Below are 22,381 nucleotides of genomic sequence, written 5' to 3'. Positions count from 1 at the left end.
TGTGAGCATGGTTGTATCCTTGAAGCTGGAGAAAAGGAAATGACTTCCACAGCTGGTCTTCCTGCCTGGCCCCATTCAGTGTCTACTGACCCATCATTCCCAGGATAAACATGGGAATCCCGCTGCCCCTGCTACAGGCCATGAAGGTTCATCTTGTACTTGAACTTGGCTCCAAGTCACTTATGATGGCCTCTCCTTATTCCTGACATGTGCCACTTGGGGTTAGCCTCGTACTGAAGAGTTAATGAGTCAAAACAGCTCTAAAGCTAAGTGACAGTGGCTTACCTCTGTGATCCTAGCTACTCAGGAGGCTGGGATCTGAGGATCATGGTTGAAAGCTAGCATGGAGCAGGAAAGTCTATGAAAGCCTTATTTCCAATAAACCACCAGAAAAACAGAAATGGAGCTATGGCTCAAAATGGTAAAATGCTAGCTTCGAGTAAAAAAACCTCAGGGATAAAACTCAGGCCCTGATTTCAAGCCCCACAACTGACAAAACAAACAAACGTAAAACCAGCCTTGAGGGACAGCTCAGGGAAGGCTCAGAGGGGTCTGCCACTGTCAGTTCCCCCAGGAGCAATTCCTCAGGGGAATTTGGGACCCCTATAAGAGGTTCTGAGGGGCTGATGGGGGTTCCTCCACCTCTGCAGAAGGACTGAGAAAAGAATTCAAGACATACAGGTATTAAAGTAACTTGCTTTCCCTGTGTTGTCAATGGCTCATGAAACATGCACTCCTGAGGCAGAAGATTCAAGGGCCTGCATGAATTGTGGTGTTAGCCATCACTCTTGGCTCAAGAGGGCTGAGCCAGCCCTCCCTTGCGCCAGGAATGCATCATTACACACCTTCAGAAGGCAAATGAGCCATGAGTCAAGAGCCAAAACAGTGCTCATTTCCTTTGACCCAATAATCCCATTTCTGGGCAACTATCCTAAGAAAATTATTAAAAGCAGGAAAAAGTTATGGCATGGAAGATATTCATAATGAGCTTATTCATGACAACAAAATGTGTTATAAACCCAAATGACCTGTAAAAGATGATGAATTGTTTCAGTGCTGTCACTAAAAGGCATCCAATAACCATTAAAATGATGATGAATGCATGTTGTGTAGCCACAGGGTGAATGACATCTATGTAACTTGCACACACAAAAGAGCCAAGACTTACGTAAACATTCTGTCTATAACTTTAAAATACATTGCAAGATTCAGAAAGGGAATGTGTGTTGTGCGTATTATTTTTTGGTGTAATCCTAAAGGTTAAACCCAGGCCTCCCGCTTGCTGCTCAATTGTTCCACCAGGAGGACCTCAGTCCATCCCTCCATTTTTTGAGAGAGAAACTCATTGCCTTTGCCTAGACTGACCTTAGACTTGAGACCCTCCTGCTTGCACCTCCCATATAGCTAGAACTACAGACTGGGTGCTTGGGATTGAACTCAGGGCCCCATACAGGATAAGCAAGAACTCATGCTGTTACGAATGATGACTATTGTGACAAAAGGTAGATTTTAGTATTTTCTTCCTACTTTTCAAACTTTCCCTAATGCTGCTATGATTCTTTTCACTATAAAAATGTGGGCTTAGGGCTAGGAGTCCAGCTGAGTAGTAGAGTGCTTGCCTAGCATGCACAAAGACCCGGGTTCGATTCCTCGGGTACTACATACATAGAAAAAGGCACAAATGGTGCTGTGGCTCAAGTGGTAGGGTTCTTGCCTTGAGAAAACCCAAGGACAGTCCTTAGGCCCTGAGCTCAAGCCCAGGACTGGCAAAAAAAATCTAAAAATGTGGGCTTAGGGTTAGCTTAGTGGTAGAATACTTGTCTAGCATGCTTGAAGCCTGAGTTTCATTCCTTAGTCCCACATAAACTCAGCAACAGTGCCCAGGCCCTGAATTCAAGCCATAGGACTGGCAAAAAATAAATGTGGGCTTCAAAATAAATTTTGGGGTCAGGAGTTTGGCATAGTGGTAGAGTGCTTGTCTAATGCACAAAGACCCAGGTTCGATTCCTTGGTACCATATACATAGAAAAAGCCAGAAGTGGTACTGTGGCTCAGGTGGTAAAGCTCTAGCCTTGAGAAAGCCCAAGGACAGTGCTCAGGCCCTGAGTTCAAGCCTCAAGACTGGCAATAAATAAATAAATAAATAAATAAATAAATGAATAAATAAATAAAATTTGGACTACCAACATTACTAATGGAGTGAAGGAAGGGGAGTAGAAATGTGCAGATGAACAGGAACATAAAAGACTGGGGTCCTCTAATGTAATTCACCATGCCAGGAGGTTAAAAAACAAACACTAAACAGCTCATACCAGAGTGTGAGTTTTCCAGTGGTTCCCTGTTCTCCATGTTCTCCACTACAGAGATGGGCCAGTAAGCACACTATGGACTCAGGAGTTAGGGAACCTGAGTGAGAATGGTTCCTCTACACTGGGTACCTTTGGCTCATGCCTACAATTCTAGCTAACCAAGAGTCAGAGATCTGGAGAACCTCAGTTCAGTCAGCACAGGCAGAAAAGTCTGAAACTCCAGCTCTAATTAACCAGCAAAAAACTGGGCTGGAGACATGGCTCAAATGGTAGAATGCCATTCATGAACAAGGAAAAGAAATGAGTGCAAGACCCTGAGTTCAAATAAAAACAAATTTCTTCCACTTGGATAAATTTCCTTCACCAGGACATTGGAGGTACCTCATAAACCATTCATTTCATGACACAGAGGCAGCATCCTGCCTCATTGTCAATAGGTCATTTGGTTTGCAACACATTTTACAGTTAAGAGTGTCCAGTCTCCTCTGTAGAGCTCTTGAGAACTACTCAGAAACAGGCTTAAGACTGGCTAAGAATGACTCAGAAATGGCAGCCTGACTACATTTGGGAGAATTCCATGAGTTCAATGAACCTTGCAATTTGTACACTAGTTAACTCAGGGACTGGAAAATTGAACATTTCACAATTAGAAATGAAATGTATTGCAATCCCAGCTATACTGGAGGATATAGGTAGGGTAATTACAGTTTGAGGCCAGCCTCAGGCAAAACCAGAAAATCTCATCTGGAAAATGAAACAAAACCAGTTGGAAGTATACCTCAAGGCAGAGCACCTGCTTAACAAGTTTGAGGCCCAAAATTCAATCTCTAGCAAGAGTAATAAAGAAGACAAATAGGAGCTGGGCGAGGTAGCTCACACCTGTAGTCCTAACTACTCAGGAGGCTGAAATCTGAGAATCATGGTTCAAAGCCAGCCCAGGAAACAAAGAATGTGAAACTCTTATCTCCAATTAACCACTAGAAAATGGGAAGTGGTGCTGTGGCTCAAGGGATAGGGTGGTAGTCTTGAGATGAAGAGCTCAGGGACATCGACCAGGCCCAGAATTCAAGCCAAAAAAAAAAAAATAGACAAGGTATAAGAAGTATAAGACATATTTTTCTTTCTTTTTTTTTTTTTAGTGATTTGTGAAAAAAATTGCTTGGAGGAAAAACTGCTTGCCATGGGGCTGGGAGTGTGGCCTAGTGGTAGAATGCTTGCCTAGCATGCACAAAGACCCTGGTTCCATTCCTCAGTACCACATACATAAAAAAAAGCCAGAAGTGGTACTGTGGCTAAAGTGGTAGTGCTCTAGCCTTGAGAAAGTCCAAAGACAGTGCTCAGGCCTTGAGCCTAAGCCTGGGACTAGCAAAAAAAAAAAAGGGGGGGGGGCGGGCTTGCCATTTAGAAAGATTTAGACAAGGCAGAATGGAAGGAAGAACAATGGGCTACTCATTGCATTTCACACACCAAGTTTCCATGGCATGGGCTTTATCCTGACCTTCTATCCATGCCAGTTATTTTCAAGTGGTTGTGATTAGCATGCTTGCAAAAATATATGAACTCTGTTTTCCTCAATGGAACATTATAAAGATTGTTCTACACTAAAATATTTTCAATAGCAGCATAATAGCTCATTTTAGATATTGTCTAAACACTGCAGCCATTACAACGTAGTTACTTGTTGGGTTGCTCATTTGCAAGGGAGTATATATATGGTTATCATAAAGAATCTTGTGATTAAAGTGCTATGAAATGAATGTTCTGGGAAGTCAGCTTAACCTCTATCTGACATATGGCACTCTTGGAGGAGGCCAGGGGCTGCCGACTCGCAAAGCTACACAGAATTGAAGCGTCTACAGGAGGGCAAAAGTCAGGTGAGCAGGACTGGACTATGGCTATGGCCAGGAGGAAGGACATGGAGGTAAGCTGAGGCTCAGACACATGAAGCCCAAGAAGGAAAAGAAGAATCAATCAGGTACCAATGAAAGAAAGGAAGAACCCTTAAGGCCCCAGATCGCACTCACCAGTTGTTCCGATGGTGGACACGGGGCCCACGCGCTGCCCCTGGTGGATTCCGTACAGGTGCATCTTGTACTTGCGCCCAGGCTCCAGGTTCTCCACGGTGGCCTCCCTCTCCTGACCTCCAACACGCACCACCTGGGGCCGCCCATCACTGTCCTTGTACTGGACAGTGAAGGAGTCAAAGTGGCCCTGGGGGACTGTCCAGGAGAGGCTCAAGGAGTCTGGAGAGGATCCTGTCACTGTCAGCTCCCCGAGGAGTGGCTCCTTGGGGGGCTCTGGTGCTTCTGTGCTGGGTTCTGTAGGGCTGGGGCTCTCCTCCTCTGTAGCTGAGAAGGAGAGACAGAGGGTGAGCCAGGGACCTCAGGAGATGTACTAGGACTTGAAAGGACAGACGAGCTGTGCCTGAGGGTTCTTCAGAGAATCCCACCCTGGGGACCCAAGAGCCTTGTTCAACTGACATCTGACCAACACGTCCCAGGTCAGCTCCTAGGTCAGCCAGAGGGAAATCACACAGCCACCAGCACAGCTAAGGCCCCAATGGCCCCTTCCTACCCAGAGGACCACACAGGTCAACCTAAGGGGAAGGAACAAGCAGGCCTGTGGGTGCTGACCAATGCCCAGCCACTAGTGCTGACTCACTGGTCACCACAGAGCAACAGGATGCATCTTCCAGAAAGTTCCATGCTAGGATTCATCTACCCACCTGTCACCCCAATGGCAGACACGGGGCCCACGCGCTGGCCACTGTGGAAGCCATACAGGTTCATCTTGTACTTGTGGTCTGGCTCCAGGCCTGAGATGGTGACCTGGTCCTCATGTCCTGGCACCCTCACCACCTTGGGCTGCCCGTCCCCATTCTTGTACTGGACCAAGAAATGGTCAAACTGTCCCTCAGGGACCGTCCAGGATAGACTCAGGGAGTCCAGGGTGGCATCTGTCACTGTCAGCTCCCCCAGGCGTGGCTTGAGGAGAGGCTCAGGGGTTGTGGTGGGCACTGCTTGGGTGGTCACAGCTTGGTCCTCTGGAGATGGACAAACACAAAAACACAGGGACAGGTGAGTCTCCTCCATTCTCAGTTCAGCACATACAGGAACATTTGCAAAAAAAAAGGCAACCCTGAAGAGAAGGGTGATGCTGGCCACTGGGGTGTCACATGTCTCTTCAGCTCCACTCATTCATTCATTCATTCATTGGTTGGTTGTGGAGTTTGAACTCTGGGCCTGAACACTGTCCCTGAGCTCTTCAGCTCAACACTGGCACTTTACCACCTAAGCCACAGCATCACTACCTGTTTACTGGTGGTTAATTGGAGATAGGAGTCACAAGGACTCTCCTGCCAAGCCTGGCTTTGAACTGTGAGCCTCAGATCTCAGCCTCTTGACTAGCTAGAATTACAGGCAGGAGTCACCAGTGCTCAGCTCCTTTGGCTCCTTTCTTGTCATCTTCCTGGTGACTTTTTAGACTTGCCCTATAGAACTCCATCAGCTTATTACAGGTGAGAGGCCCAAGGGCTTTGCTGGGACAACTGGCACTCAACTCCACAGTGCCCAAGAACTATTTGTGGAATGAACAAATCAACCCCCCAAATGCTGCCAATCTAGCACCTTCCCTCTTCCCTCATGGGCCCAGAACTTCACACACACTCAGCCTCTGGGAGGAGTCAAGGAGGCCAGCAAAACACTGGGCCACAGATTCCAAGACAGGATCCCATGCCTCTGTGGTGGGAGCTTTGCTACACAGGGCCCACCCACATGGCAGCAGCACTGGATCCCAGGACCCTGTCAGGAATGCAGAGTTCCAGGCTCCAGCCAATACCGCTGGGTCTGAACCCCCTTGTCAGCACCCCCCTCAGGCATGTGGAAGTGCACAGGCGGCACTGCTGACACCACCACTGTTTCCCTGAAGCAGCTAGGAAGGGAACAACTTCTTCCTGCCTGACCACAGCTGGCATTCACTCACCAGTTGTTCCAATGGTGGACACGGGGCCCACCCGCTGTCCCTGGTGGATTCCGTACAGGTGCATCTTGTACTTGCGCCCAGGCTCCAGGTTCTCCATGGTGGCCTCCCTCTCCTGACCTCCAACACGCACCACCTGGGGCCGCCCATCACTGTCCTTGTACTGGACAGTGAAGGAGTCAAAGTGGCCCTGGGGGACTGTCCAGGAGAGGCTCAGGGAGGCTGGAGAGGATCCTGTCACTGTCAGCTCCCCGAGGAGTGGCTCCTTGGGGGACTCTGGTGCTTCTGTGCTGCTTTCTGTGGGGCTGGGGCTCTCCTCCTCTGTAGCTGAGAAGGAGAGACAGAGAGGGTGAGCAGAGGCCTTGGAGTCTTAGGGTGGAGAAGCCATGGATAGAGGAATCCACTGGTCAGTTCAGAAAAGCCTATCCTTGGGACCAGTGGTCCTGATCAGCTGACCTGTGACAAACATATCCAAGCTTCCAAGTGAGCTTGGAGGAACCAGGATAGCCACCAGCACAGCACAGACACGAATGGTCCCTTCTGGCCCAGGAGGACCCGATGTCAATCCAAGAGGAAGGCACACAGGGCCACAGCCGCAGGCAGGGCTATGAGTGCTAACCAGTGCCCAGATACCAGTGCCTGCTCACCTGTCATCAACCAGCAAGAGGATACCTGCCCCAGAAAGGCGTACTCTAGATCTTCACTCTCCACATACATGTTACCCCAGTGGCAGACACGGGGCCCACGCGCTGGCCACTGTGGAAGCCATACAGGTTCATCTTGTACTTGTGGTCTGGCTCCAGGCCTGTGATGGTGACCTGGTCCTCATGCCCTGGCACCCTCACCACTTTGGGTTGCCTGTCCCCGTTCCTGTACTGGACCAGGAAGTGGTCAAACTGTCCCTCGGGGACCATCCAGGACAGGCTCAGGGAGTCCGGTGTAGCAGCTGTCACTGTCAGCTCCCCCAAGTGTGGCTTAGGAAGTGGAGGGACAAGAGGCTGCTCTTCAGTGGCTGGGAAGAGATATAAACAGAATCTCTCCTATTTCTGGGAAAAGGTGTTAGATCTCTGGCTCCCGAATCATGATGTTGGCTAATTCTGGAGTAAGTTGGGTTCCACCTGTTTATACCACCAAGACTTCAGAGCTTGGCTAGTATTCCTCTAGCCTGAGCACTCCCCAGGTATCGGCACCAGTCAGGATCATATATCCTTTAAATTTTTGTTCAATATCAACTTTGACTACCCTATTTAAAAGTTCAGTTCCTCAGTCAGGTGCTGGTGGCTAACATCTGTAATCCTAGCTCTTCAAGAGGCTGTGATCTGAACACCAAGATTCAAAGCCAGCCCAAGGAGACAAATTATCTGCACTTAGCCAGCAAAAAAAAAAAAAAAAAAAAAAAAGCTAGAAGTAGAGGTATGGCATAAGTGGTAGAATGCTTGCTTTGAGCAGAAAAAAAAAATGCCAAGCAAGAACTCAGAGCCCAGTGTTCAAGCCCCAGTAGTGACAAAAAAAAAAATCAAAATGCAAAACACAGAAAAACACTCTCCAAACTAAAAGTGCTGCTATCTGCTAAAAACAAAACAAGGATAAGCCTCAAACCCAGCATGCTCAGTGCAAGAAGCCAGACACAAAAGAATAGGAACCACACAATTCTCTTCATAGGACATGTCTAGAAAAGACTAGTCTCGATGACACAAGAAGTCTAATGGTGTAAGAATAGTAGGGATGGGGGGCCGGGAGTTTGGCCTAGTGGTTAAAGTGCTTGCCTAGCATGCATGAATACCTGGGTTTGATTCCTCGGTACCACATACATAGAAAAAAGCCGGAAGTGGTACTGAGGCTCAAGTGGTAGAGCTCTAGCCTTGAGAAAATCCAAGGACAGTGCTCAGGCCCTGAGCTCAAGCCCAGGACTGGCAAAAAAAAAAAAAAAAAAGGAAAAGAATAGTAGAGATGGGTCTGGACCCAAGTCTTCTTTTATGGGTGGTAGGAAAGTTCTAAAAGCTGATTGTGATGATATTTGGACAATATGTAACTGTCCTAAAATGCATAAGTTATATGCTTAAAATGGGCAAAATGTTTATGGCATGCAAATTATGTAAAAATAAAGTCAGACTACTGGCTTTATTGGAGGGGGAGCCATTTGAATTCTGACAAAGATTACGTTGAATCTATAAACTGCTTTGGAAAATATCTTAACAATATTAACTTCCAATCTATGAACAGGGATGTCTTTCCATTTATTTAGGTGTTTTTAATTTTTTTCACCAGTGTTTTACAGTTTTAGTGTTAGAATCTTCCATCTAAGTTAAATTTATCTCTAATATTTTGGATGCTATTATGAGTGGAATTATTTTCTTAATTTCCTTTTCAGATTGGTCATTGCTAGTATAAAGAAACACATGTATTTATGTGGTGACTTCATATCCTATAACTTGTTGGGTTCATTTATTTCCTAACTCTAGTAGGTTATTTTTATGAATTTTGCAGCACTGTCTTTATGTAGAACCATATTATCTGCAAACAGAGAAAGTTCTACTTTTTCTTCTTAAATTTGATTGCCTTTTATTTATTTTTCTTGCCTAATTGTTTTGCTTAGGACTTTGGATATAATGTCAAACAGTATTGGTGAAAATAAAAATCTTTTGTTTAGTTAAAAAAAAATAGGGCTGGGAGCATGGCCAAGGTAGAGTGCTTGCATGCATGAAGCCCTGAATTTGATTCTTCAGTACCACATACACAGAAAACACCAGAAGTAGCACCGTAGCTCAAGTGGTAGAACACTAGCCTTGAGAAAGCCTAAGGACAGTTTCCAGGCACTGAGTTCAAGCTTCAGGACTGGTAATAACAAAAATAATAGTAATAATAATAATAATAATACCCAGAATATTGCACATGCTATTCAAGTTCTCTACTACTGAAGATATATCCCCAGCTCATAAAAAAGAGATTTTTTTTAAAAAGAGAGGAGTACAGGAAGGGGTGGGATACAGATGAACAAGAGCTGATAACAGGATCAGGGTGGCGAGTATAATGGACATTCTTATGCTAGCCTTTTGGTGTATATGCTGAAATTTTCTTTAATAAATATATGCTGAAGACACTAGTTAATATTCTTTAGAATCTGTCCCAATTCCACAAAAAGTGTTCCCTCTAGAGTTCCCAGGAGAAGCAAAGAATAGGGGTTGCAGCCCAAGGGGGGCCCCCTCATCTGGGACAGGCCTGCCCCTGCCCCCCACACCTGCCCTGAGGTGCTGGGAGGAAGGGAGGTGTGTTGGAGGCTTGAAGATTTCTAGATCCTGGATCATTACTGAGGAACTGTTGGAGGTCCCACTCCCTGAACCCAGTGAAGGGAGCCCTTTACCCTCACTTACCCGTTGTTCCGATGGTGGACACGGGGCCCACGCGCTGCCCCTGGTGGATTCCGTACAGGTGCATCTTGTACTTGCGCCCAGGCTCCAGGTTCTCCACGGTGGCCTCCCTCTCCTGGCCTCCAACACGCACCACCTGGGGCCGCCCATCACTGTCCTTGTACTGGACAGTGAAGGAGTCAAAGTGGCCCTGGGGGACTGTCCAGGAGAGGCTCAGGGAGTCTGGAGAGGATCCTGTCACTGTCAGCTCCCCCAGGAGTGGCTCCTTGGGGGGCTCTGGTGCCTCTGTGCTGGGTTCTGTGGGGCTAGGGCTCTCTTCCTCTGTAGCTGAGAGGAGAGACAGAGAGGGTGAGCAGAGGCCTGGAGTCTTGGGCTGGAGAAGCCATGGCTAGAGGAATCCACAGGTCAGTTCAGATAAGTCCACCTTTGGGACCTGGTGGTCCTGATCAGCTGACCTCTGATAAACATGCCCAAGCTTCTAGGTGAGCTTAGAGGAACCAGGATAGCCACCAGCACAGCAAAGGTCTTAACAGTCCCTCCAGGGGGAGGACCCAGAAACCAACCCACAGGGAAGGCACCCCTTCCCACAGCAAGCCTGTGGGGCTGACCAATACCCAGACACCATTGCCTGCTCAGTTACCAACAAAAGAGTGAAAGGAACCACCTCTTTCCTCCCAGCTAACTCCACCCTGAAGCTTGCAGCACCCACTCACCTGTCACCCCGGTGGCAGACACAGGGCCCACGCGCTGGCCACTGTGGAAGCCATACAGGTTCATCTTGTACTTGTGGTCTGGCTCCAGGCCTGCGATGGTGACCTGGTCCTCATGTCCTGGCACCCTCACCACTTTGGGCTGCCCGTCCCCGTTCCTGTACTGGACCAGGAAGTGGTCAAACTGTCCCTCGGGGACCGTCCAGGACAGACTCAGGGAGTTGGGGGTGGCATCTGTCACTATCATCTCTCCCAGGTGTGGCTTTGATGGAGGCTGCACAGTTGTGGCGGGTGCTTCTGATGGCTCTTCCTCATCCTCCTGCTGTGACCCTAAACGTGGAGAGGGGAAGAGTTTCAGAGAAGGGCTGTAGCCCCAGGAACTTTGCTTTCCTCAGAACCCTCCCAGCTCTCTGGAAAGACACTGTATCAGAATTGCCCTCACTCACCTGTAACAGCCTCTGTCTGGACGGGACCTACACGCTGTCCATTATGGAAACCATACAAGGTCATCAAGTATCTGTGTTCCGGCTCCAGGCCAGTGAGGGTAATGTCAGTCTGATCACCTCCTGTATTGACCACTTGGAGTTGTCCATCTCTGTCTGTGTACTGGACTTCAAAGGAGTCAAACTGTCCTTCAGTCACCATCCATGAGAGATGCACACTGTCTGGTGTGGCCTCCTCCACTGACAACTGGCCCAGGTGGGGCACAGCCACTGGAGGGTCCGGAACCTTAGTCTCAGCTTCATTTATTTCCCTGGAGTCTATTCAGAGAGACAAGTAGATAGGGATAATTGATTGGTTCCTGCTCAGTGGGCAATTTGGAGAAGAGGGAGAAGGACAAGAAGAGATTGGCAATAAGAGGGTCAGCTTCTGTAACATATGAATAAATCTCCAAAGAATTCTACAAAGTGTAAGAAGATAAACAGAGCATATTAATGAATGTGTTCAATTAAACTGAAAAAAAAGAGAAAACTATACTGACAAAAAGTAGATCAGAGCTGGGAGACTGGCCTAGTGGTAGAGTGCTTCCCTAGCATGCACAAGTCCTGGGTTCAATTCCTCAGTACCACATACACAGAAAAAGTCAAAAGTGGTGCTGTGGCTCAAGTGGCAGAGCAGATAGCCTTGAGCAAAAAGTGTCCAAGGACAGTACTCAGGCTCTGAGTTCAAGCCCCAGTACCAGAAAAAAGAAAAAGAAAAAAGAAAGAAAGCAGATCAGAGAGTACTAGGGGCTGGTTATAGGGAATAGACTGCTGCAAAGGTTCTCAAGGAAACTGTTTTTTCCTTTGTGCTTCTACTGAAGCTTGAACTCAGGACCTCTAGTTCCTACTTGTTTTTTTTTTTTTTATTCAAAGCTGGTACTCTACCATTTGAGCCTGAACTTCCAGCTTTATGCTGGTAAATTGGAGTTACGACTCTCACAGACTTCCTGCCAGCTTCACAACGGGTTCTTCAGATCTCCACCTCCTAAGTAGCTAGGATTCCAAGCATGAGCCACAAATGTCCAGCAAAGGAAACTTGTCAAGTGGTTATAAATGCTTTAAATCTCTCTCGAGGCATGGTTTGTCACTTACATATTTCTCAACTCATTGATACTGTATGTAAATGATGCTTCAGGAAACGGACCCCACCCCCAGACAAGGGAAATGGGAAGCTGAGAGACCTATGTTCCATCAGACACACAGGGAGAGAAAGGTGGAAAAGAGGCACAAAGGATTACACACTTACCAGTTGTGGCAATGGCAGAGAGAGGACCCACACGCTTATTGCTGTACAAACCATAGAGTAGCAGCTTGTACCTATGGGCGGGGTCCAGGCCGGAGACGCTGACCCTCCTGAGGCTGCCTTCCACAGGTACCACCTGGGGCTGCCCATCCCTGTCCTTGTACTGGACCACAAAGGAGTCAAATTGACCCTCAGGAACTGTCCATGAGAGGTTCACGGAGTCTTGGGTCACACTGGTCACCTGAAGCTCTTCCCCCAGTTGAGGTTTGGGCAGATGCTTTGTTGGGCTATGGTCCCCAGGACCCAGGTTCTCTGAGATGGAGACAAGGACAAGAAATAGCTGAGCTCTGTCTAAAAGCTGTGTTTGGTCAAAATTAAGCCCAACAGGGTAGATGGAGGGAAGCCACCACAAGTGACTACCTCGTTCCCTAGGCCTCAGAGGAGCAGAGCAGGGCCCTGCAGGGGACACCACTCACCTGTGGTGCCATCTACAGTGAGAGGGCCAAAGCGCTTCTTGCCCAGGAGGCCGTAGAGGAGAAATTTGTACTTGCGGCCAGCATCCAAGGGGGCGATGGCGGCCGAGCGCTCACGGCCCTCCACAGGCACCACTTGGGGCCCATCCTTGCCCTTGAACTGTACCAGGAAAGAGTCAAACTGCCCTTCAGGGACCGTCCAGGAAAGGCGCAGGGAATCAGGAGTAGTGTCTGTCACCCACAACTCTCCAAGGCGGGGTAGATCATCTTGGGCAGCTGACAGAAAGGAAAGAGTCTTGTGTTTATTTTTTCCAAAATGACTTTCCAAATGCCTTCTGTTAGTGTTGGAAAAACCCAGAACTGCCCAAATGGTCAGCACCTCCTCACGTATTTGTATGACTCTCGATCTTTGTTACCCTCTCCAGCTGGCGTCTGCCTCTCTGCAGTCGATCAACATGGAGAGAGGGGTTCTGGAATGACTTATCCTGGGGAGAGATCCCTTAATTTCCCTCCTCATTGCATCTCTTACTGGCCGGGTTCTTCCCATGTCCCAGAGACTGTTTCCCTAGCATGGCACAGCCTACCTGGGGATTTGGTCTCCATCTAGTTCCTCTTACCCAGGAATCCTTGCTTTGTGATCTGACTGGTCTGGGGAAATCTGAGGGGCAAGGGCTCCCTGCTGGAGACAGACAGTAGGTGGGACAGGCATGGCACTCTGACAGAGTGCTTCTCCCTCTGCCACCATACTTATTCTCATTCTGTTCTGACTGGATTCAGAAGAACTGACTCCCACAGAGCCACAGGAGTGAGGCTACCCATAGTGTATGTGTGTGTGTGTGTGGTGTGTGTGTGTATGTTGTGTGTGTATGTGTGGTGTGTGTGTGTGTGTTTCAGAAGTGGGGAAGAGGGCTAAGACCAAGAAAGGATCTGATGTTAGCCAAAGGAGCCGTCCCAGGCCCGGGAAGGAGCTGGCTAGCTGCCTTCCTGGACAGCAAAGCCTCTGACGGCACTGTTATTGTGAGAGGTTTTCTGGCAGCAGGGAGTCCCCAGAGACAGGGGAGGGCCTGGGCTGAACCCCAGAAAGGGCACAGCTGGGCTGGGTTCTTTATCCTCTGTGTAAAGCTCTAGAAGGACTAAAGAAGGGAACCTCAACCAGAGGCAGATATAGGTAGGACCGGATGGGTAAGAGCTAGCATGAAGGAGAGGGGATAAAATCTGAGGCAGGGATGGGGCCACAAGACCCAAGAGGAAAGGCATCCCTGGCCACCTCCATCCCTTTCCCAGAAGCCCCAGTCTCCTGCCATTCCTCTTCCAGGAAAGGGCTCCTCCATTCAAGAGAGGTACAAGTGATAAGAGAGGGTAGTCTCAAGACCTGGCCCCATCTGTCCTGGTTCTTGTGTGCTTTGGACTGAGATAGACAGTGGGGCTTTTCAAATCCAATAGGAAAGCTAGGGGGTTGGAGGCATAGCTCAAGTGGTAGAGTGCCAGTGCCAGCCAATGAGCGAAAGCACCAGCGAAGTTACTCAGTTCAAGTCCCAGGCCCAAACAAGAGAGAGAGAGAGAGAGAGAGAGAGAGAGAGAGAGAGAGAGAGAGAGAGAGAGAGAGGCGCATTCCACCTTTTAAGGAAGGCTGGAGCCTCTAGGCTCATCTGTGTGGGGTCCCTCTCACCTGTTTTTGTCTCCACAGAGACTGGGCTGCGTCGTCTCCCATCCCACATTCCAAAGAGCTGGAACTTGTACTTGCGCGATGGCTCTAGGTTGGAGACAGTGACCTCTCGCTGGTCGGCTGCCACTGGCACCACCTGAGGCTGTCCATCCCTGTCCTTGTACTGGACCACAAAGGAGTCAAATTCGCCCTCAGGGACTTTCCAGGAGAGCCCCACGGAGTCTGGGGTCACGTCTGTCACTGTCAGCTCCTCCAAGCGTGGTTCCAGGAGGGCCTTGGAGATTGGTGCTGGTGGGAGGGGAGATGGGGTTCAGAAGACAAGATGGAGGTTGAGATCTGTAAGGAGAAAACTCCTGGCCTCTGCTCACCTCAGGGGGACTGGGAGCTGAAATGTATCGTGTCCTACAGAAAGCCAACCTCAGCATCTTAGAAGCACTGTGACTGTCACCAATAGAAAGCAAATATCTTTTCATATCATTTTACAGTTATTTCATAAACTTCAAAATGTTGTTTACATGAGCTAATACAGAAATCCAGAGCTGGGAGCCAGTGGTTCACACCTATAACCTTAACTATTCAGGAACTGAGATCTGAGGCAGCCATCCTGGGCAGCCATCCTGGGCAGACAAACTGGAAAGACTCTTCCCTCACATTAGCTAACAAAAATCCAGAAAGGTAGCTTTGGTAGAGAGAACCAGCCTTGAGTAGAAAAGCTAAGGGACAGAGCTGGGTGCTAGCAGCTCATGCCTGTAAATCCTAACTGTTCAGAAGGCTGAGATCTAAGGATCATGGTTCAAAGTCTGTCCAGGCAGGAAAGTCTGTAAGATTAACCACCAGAAAACTAGAAGTGGTGCTGTAGCTCAAAGTGATAAAGTACCCTTGAGGGAAAAATCTCAGAGACAGTTCCCAGGCCCTTACTTCAAGCCCCATACCACCACCACCACCAACAACAACAACAACACAAGAAGAAATAATGTAAGACCCTGAGTTCAAGCCCTAGTACTGACACAGGAAAGAAACAAGGAAGGAAGGAAGGAAGGAAGGAAGGAGAGAAAGAGAGAAAATAAGTCCAGGTATTATCAAATTATAAATTTGAATATTTAAGAAATGTTTTATAATGGCACCTTCATCTCTTGGTATCCACAGTAGGGTTAGTGCCAGAAATCTCCATAAACACTGAAAATCCTAGGATGTTCAAGTTCCATATAAAATGGCATAGTATTAACATTTACATGTAAATCAAATTCATATCATCTCTAGATCACTTATAATAATACCATGAAAAGCCTATGTAATATTTGATAACTATATTGTTTGCAACAATATGTTTATACATATTTGAAATAGACCCAATTTTTTTAAAAAAATTTTCTATCTAGAGGGAAATGGGGACAAAAACATGAGAAGGGGCATCAATGTGTGTGAAGTAATGCACCGTCTATGTGGCAAATATAACTGTAACCCCTCTATTAATTACAATAAAAATAGTAAAAAAAATTAAAAATATTTACATTAAAAAACTATCTACAGTTGGTTGTGGAACTTGAAGATATGGAGGGTTGGGTGTAGAGCAACACAATTGGTGTCTGGCATTCTTACATATTTCATTTTCTAGATTTTAAGATATTGCTGCGAGAGGGAATAGGGATTTCACCAGATGCTTTGGCACAGAGAAATCACAGTGAACCTATGTCCAGGAAACCATGAGCGCTTGGAGGGAGCCAGGAACCAAAGGAGAAGGCGGCCTTCTGGAGGGATTTGATGTGAATCAGCCAGAAGGGAGTGAGCCTCAGGCCAGGCAGTGGGAACCACTGAGAAGAGATTCCCGGATGTGTATTGACACAAAGGGGAGATGGCAGCTGTGTTAGGTCACAGAAGGATTGGAAAGAGAGGGGAAGGAAATGGCTGTGTAGTCAGAGTATTGAAGGGGAAAGACTGAATTTAGGCCAAATGGAAAGATGACTTTCCAGCTGGGTGAACTGTGGAGATGGGAAAATCACTGGGAGGTGAGGAGGTTCCAACCCCAGGGCTTAGGGAATGGAATCAAGTGACTGTGAGCCTGGGAAGGGACCTATGGGGTCACTGACAGGACCTTCTCAGGGAGGGATGGCAGCACCCACACAGGACTAGGAGGAGGGGTTTGGGGAGAAGATTTGGGTAAGTACAAGTGGTAAGTGCCTTGCCAGTCTTACCAGTCACAGCCACCACTGAAAGGGGGCCCACGCGCTGCCTGCCATGGAGTCCGTAGACATTCATCTTATATTTTCTTGTGGGCTCCAGATTGGGGACAGTGACTTCAAGCTGGTCTGCAGCCACAGGTACCTCGTGGGACTGTCCATCTTTGTCCTTGTACTGGACCATGAAGGAGTCAAACTGGCCCTCAGGGACTGTCCATGAAAGGCTTACAGAGTTAGGGGTCACATCTGTTACTGTCAGTTCTCCCAGGTGTGGCTCCAGTGGGGGCTCAGTGGCTGGTGGGGTTACTTCTGGTTGCTGGTCTAGAACAGAGATAGTAGGAGAGACTATTAGAAAAGGAATCCCCTTTTATCATGGTGATAATTATGTCTGTGGACTTGTGTACCCACAGGTGTTTTGGTGGGATTTTTTTTTTTGCCAGTTCTGGGCTTGGGCTTTTTCAAGGCTAGAGCTCTACCACTTGAACCTCAACATCACTTCTGGCTTTTTCTATGTATGTGGTACCCAGGAATCGAACCTGGGTCTTCTTGCATGCTAGGCAAGCACTCTACTACCAGGCCAAACTCCTGGCCACTTGGTGAGATTTTTAAAATATAATCTTACTGTTATTACTAAGGTATACTTAGGAGTTACCATTTCATAAGTCAGGTACTGACTACAATTCTTTTTGGACAATGTCACCTTTCCTTTGTTTTCCCCCAATTTCCCCCTCTTGTCCTTGCACAAACGTTGCATAGTTCATTTTTAACATAGTGTATGTCGAATACAATGACTGCATTTGTTCACCCTTCCTAGGTTTTTCTTAAAAGGATGTATCAGCAATTCAATCCTTTTTATTGATAGGGAATATTCCATTGTATGGCTACAAATAATTTATTTAGCCATTAGTCTATAGATGGACAGTTGAGTTGTTTCCAGTGTTTAATGCAAAAAAAATCTGTTACAAATATTCATAGGCAATTTTTTGTGAGAGCATATGATCTCATTTCTCTTGGATAAATACCTAAAAGTAGACTAACTGAACCACAGAATATTTGTATATTGAAGATTTACCCTCGGGATGGTTTTCATGTGCATCTGCATTAATCAATATCTATCTGGCCAATAATCTTTCACCAATTGTCTGCCAGGTGTTAGGCTATGCTTATGGGAGAGGAGTAGTCAGTCTTCACAGGATTTAGAAAAGTGGCTGGAATGGCCTGCATGTCAGTGATTTATACCCATGAGACCTCTCTAAGACACTCATAACTCAGGCTTACTCAACATTCTCCTTGGATTCCTGATTTATATCTTAAATAAGTCCAGATTTTTTTTTGCCAGTCCTGGGCTTGAGCTTAGGGTCTGAGCACTGTCCTTGGACTTTCCTCAAGGATAGTGTTCTACCTTGAGCCACCGCACCACTTCTGGCTTTTTCTGTGTATGTGGTACCGAGGAAGCGAATCTGGGTCTTTGTGCATGCGAGGCAAGCACTCTACCGCTAGGCCAAACTCTCGGCCCCAAGTCTAAATTTTTTTAAAGGGGGGCTGGGAGCATGGCCTAGTGGTAGAGCACTTGCCTAGCATGCACAAAGCCCTGGCTTCAATTCCCTGGTACCACATACACAGAAAAAGCCGCAAGTGGTGCTGTGGCTCAACTGGTAGAGTGGTAGCCTTGAAAAACCTCAAGGACAGTGCCCAGGCCTTGAGTTCAAGCCCCAGGTCTGGCACCAAAAAATAAAAAAGCCATAAATGGAGCTGTGGCTCAAATGGTAGAATACCAGTCTTTTTTGTCACTGAGCAAAAAAGTTCAGGTTCAGTGACAGCTCCCACACCCAGAGTTCAGGCCCCAGAACCAACGTGCACACTAACATGTGCACGTGCACACACACACGTGCACGTGCACACACACACACACACACATCCTTGGAGTCACCCCTGTGTTCTTTCTCACATGTTACATGGCCCTGTGGGACAGTCTTGCTGTCACTTCCTTGGAATCTAGACCCTAATCATCATCTACCACTGCCATTTCCAAGTTCATTTCATGAACTATGTGCTCAGGCTCCCTGCCACTTTCTTCCTTCACCAATTTTGGTGTGTTGGGTGTGCAGCCAAAGGGGCCCCATTACCATATTACTCATAGCTTGTCCTCCAAGTGCCTCTCTTCTCAGACAGAACAAAAGTCAAGTTCTTATAATGGCTCAGAAGTTCCGCACATGAATCCCTCATGAGTGCCCTACGCCCTGTCTTCCTGGCACTCTACTCCCAATCATGCCACATTCCTTCTGGCCCATTTGGGGCCCCTTCCTGCTGCAGCCTTCTGCCTGGGAAGCTTTCCTCCCAAAAGACCTATATGGCTGCTGGGTGTGGTGGCTCAGGCCTGGAATCCTAGCTGTTATCCTAGCTACTCAGGAGGCTGGGATCTGAGGACTGTGGTTCAAAGCCAGCCCAGGCACTAAAGTCTGTGAGACTCTTATCTCCTATCAACTACCAGAAAACTGAAAGTGGTGCTGTGTCTCAAGGGGTAGGGCGGTAGCCTTGAGCTGAAGAGCTTAGGGATAACGCCCAGGTCCAGAGTTCAAGTCCCACAACTGCCAGAAAAAAAAGAAAAACAAAAGACCTGACATTTCATCTCCTTCAAGCTTTACCTCAAACACTGAGTTCTAGGCCTTTACCTTATCACCTACTATGCTTTTCTCTGTAACCCTTGACCCTGTCACATATAATATGACTAACATTTAAGCAATGCATTGTCTGCCCTCCCTGCTAGAGTATAAACTCCACAGACAGGAACTTTGCATCTAATACACAGTGGATTTTCAGCAAATGCTTGTTAACTATACAAGTAGAAGCCAGGTATGGTGGAATGTGCCTATAATACAGCATTTGAGAAGCTGAAGTAGGAGGCTCTCAGCTTTAAGGCCAGCTTGCACTATAAAATGAGACCTTGTCTCAGAAAACCAAAACTAAACAATATGAGTCCTCTGCGGGTATGGTCTGGGAAGGCTTAGCAAGGGTTTTCTGGTACCTACTCCCCTGAAAAAGCTGAGTCTGGGAAGGAGGCACCTCTCCAAACTGGAAAGTAGCCCCAACACCGAAAGGCTAGGTGAGTGAGATGCTCCTAAAATCTTGTTTCTTTGACTTCCACAGGAGGGGAAGACTAGATTGCACAGGAAAAGTCTGCTTAAAATGAGCTAGACTAGGCTTTAGAAAGACCAAAATGAATCTAAGTGGGAGGGGCAGGGGCAGAATGATCACCTGTGCTGCACATCTACTCTGTGGTCATCAGGCTTGGCATTTTCTTTTTCATTTTTCTTCTAGCCTTATTAGCTCCTGTACTCTACTTTCTGCTTGTTTTAGGCCTCTCTCTGTGTTTTTCTAAGAAGGAGAGAAATTGCCTCACTACCAAGTCCGATTGATTGCTGGTGATTTGGCTTAACTAGCAAAGCTGAGACTCCGTTGATGACGATGACAGTCCTCATGCTGCATTTGGAACCGTCCCTTCTATGTTGCTAACTGACTGCACATTCCTCCTGGCAATGCAACAGCAAGAACAGCAGGCACAGCCCTCTCCCACTCAGTTGGCTCCCACACCTCACTGCCCTGATAAGGAACATCAAGGCTCATTCCTTTCTTAAAAGGCCAGGTCCATTTTACTCATAGCATGTACAGTACAGGCAGCATGATACCTAGCATCAGACAGAGAGACAGTGATCTTGCCACACACGAGACTGCATGAAAGTTGAATGAGCTGAAAATCTACTAAGCACGTTCATCATCACCTTGCACTCTATGACATGAGGTGGGTGGTGTTAGCTCCATCTTAAAGATGAGAAGCTGAGGTTCCAGGAGTAGAGTTTAAGTTCTTCAAGATCACAGCTAAGAAATAGAAGAGCTGAGAATGGAATTCAGTTTGTTAGACTCTTAATACTCAACTTCTCTGCATTGTGGCACTTTAGTAAATACCTGACCAGAGCCCATCCTTACCCAGGAGTCACAGAGCCTAATTGTCTTTCTGCCTGGAATGGAAGAAGAGTGTTAACTCCAGATCTGGTGTGAGCCTCTGGCTCTGCGGGGAAGTCTTTAAGGATAGCTTTCTCTTCACCCTCTTCTTAGTACTAACTGAAGCAAAGAAAATAAATCAGGAATAGAAGGTTCTAGAATCTAAGCCAACCAAATCACTATAAAATTAGCTTTGTGAACTATACAGAAACCAATGTTTTGGAGCTCTTTTTCCACTTTAAGTGTTTCTCTCTTTCTTCTCTCCTCTCTCTCCTCTCTCCTCCCTCTCTCCCCACCATCTCCAGTTATTGGCTGAGTGGCCTGGGCACTGTCCTTGAGATTTTTCAAAGGTAATACTCTACCACTTGAGCTACAGAACCACTTTTGGCTTTTTCTATATATGTGCTATGGAGGAATTGAACCCAGAGTTTCATGCATGCTAGGCAAGCACTCTACCACTAGGCCATACTTTTGGCCCTCTTAAGTTTTTCACCTTCTCCCTTTAGTAAAAGTTGCTTTTGTTGGGCACCAGTAGCACACTTCTGTAATCCTGGAAACCCAGAAAGCTGAGATCTGAGGACTGATGTTTGAAGCCAGCCCAAGGGAGACATGTCGGTGAGATTCCATCTCCAATTAACTAGCAAAATTCTGAACCAGAGACATGGCACAAGTGACAGAACAGCAACCATAAACAAGAAAGCCAAGCAAGAGTGCAGAGCTTTGAGCTCAAGTCTGTGTACTGGTACACACACACACACACACACACACACACACACACACACACACACACACACATTGCCTTTGTTTCAGTGATCAGAAAAAAAGAAACATTCCCTCATGGTGACCAAGCTGGGCAGGTCAACAGGAAGGACTCCTCCAGAGGCACTGCCTCCCACTCAACTTCTCCTGTGGGGGATCCAGAGAGATGACTAGGCTGGGACGACTTAGTGGCAGAGATGTCCCCATAACCGGCCTGAGGGAGGGGGTGAAAGGTTGTTCTTTGTTGAAAAGTCACTATGGATGAGCATCAAAGAAAGCTTTGAGCTGCACTGATAAATAGGCCAATGTCTGATGAACGTTCTGGCCAACTAAGCAGCTGAACCAACAAAACTGGACAAAGCAGACAGTAGAGTAAGGATAATTACAGCAATCACAGCAGCCAGCCTTGGACGGCACACTTACTTAGTGCCAGGCTCACTCCTAATCCTTTCTATACCAGTTAACTTATTTCATTCTCACAGTAGTGCTGTACAACAGTTACTTAAAACAGACACAGTGGCAAGAAGGTTGGGTGCAGTCCCCAGTCCCCAGTGATCTCCTCTTTCTAGGTCTTTGGTAGCCATTAAGAAATCATGGCTGCACAGACAAGGCGTGAATCATGGTGATAGGGAAGGTATGACCTGGCAGTGAGATCCAGACCATGCTCACCAGTTGTTCCGATGGTGGACACAGGGCCCACGCGCTGCCCCTGGTGGATTCCGTACAGGTGCATCTTGTACTTGCGCCCAGGCTCCAGGTTCTCCACGGTGGCCTCCCTCTCCTGGCCTCCAACACGCACCACCTGGGGCCGCCCATCACTGTCCTTGTACTGGACAGTGAAGGAGTCAAAGTGGCCCTGGGGGACTGTCCAGGAGAGGCTCAGGGAGTCTGGAGAGGATCCTGTCACTGTCAGCTCCCCCAGGAGTGGTTCCTTGGGGGGCTCTGGTGCCTCTGTGCTGGGTTCTGTGGGGCTGGGGCTCTCCTCCTCTGTAGCTGAGAAGGAGAGACAGAAAGAGGGAGGCAGGAGCTCCAGTGACATTCTTCCTCTTGGGGGAAAGACAGAGAAGCCATGGCCACACTTGTGCTAAGAGCCACATGAGGAAGAAGCCTCCCTGAGGAATGGGTGTTCCTGTTCAGTGGACATCTGACAGACACCCAACTTCCAGGTCAGCTCTGAGGAACCCACCCAACCACCAGCACAGAAAAGTCCCCCATAG

The 22,381-nt window shown here is 47.5% G+C and overlaps 1 protein-coding gene across 1 annotated transcript in view; it reads right to left on the bottom strand.

Moving 5' to 3' along the window:
* Tnxb (tenascin XB) overlaps positions 1 to 22,381 on the bottom strand; it is a 68,817-nt gene that overhangs the window by 18,873 nt on the left and 27,563 nt on the right. Inside the window, exons 15-25 of the mRNA XM_090356054.1 lie at positions 21,834 to 22,157; positions 16,425 to 16,727; positions 14,233 to 14,520; positions 12,567 to 12,839; positions 12,094 to 12,402; positions 10,812 to 11,126; positions 10,369 to 10,695; positions 9,659 to 9,982; positions 6,291 to 6,614; positions 5,035 to 5,325; positions 4,334 to 4,657 (exon numbers count right to left, since the gene is read on the bottom strand). Of these exons, the coding sequence (XP_090212180.1) occupies positions 4,334 to 4,657; positions 5,035 to 5,325; positions 6,291 to 6,614; positions 9,659 to 9,982; positions 10,369 to 10,695; positions 10,812 to 11,126; positions 12,094 to 12,402; positions 12,567 to 12,839; positions 14,233 to 14,520; positions 16,425 to 16,727; positions 21,834 to 22,157 (3,402 nt within the window). The remainder of the gene's footprint in view (positions 1 to 4,333; positions 4,658 to 5,034; positions 5,326 to 6,290; positions 6,615 to 9,658; positions 9,983 to 10,368; positions 10,696 to 10,811; positions 11,127 to 12,093; positions 12,403 to 12,566; positions 12,840 to 14,232; positions 14,521 to 16,424; positions 16,728 to 21,833; positions 22,158 to 22,381) is intronic.

Source organism: Megascapheus bottae, chromosome 22 (assembly GCF_031878675.1).
Source record: "Megascapheus bottae isolate mThoBot1 chromosome 22, mThoBot2.hap1, whole genome shotgun sequence".
Classification (NCBI taxonomy): Eukaryota; Metazoa; Chordata; class Mammalia; order Rodentia; family Geomyidae; genus Megascapheus; species Megascapheus bottae.
The sequence above is the reverse complement of the archived record's forward strand: the minus strand, read 5'-3'. Positions and strand labels throughout refer to the sequence as shown.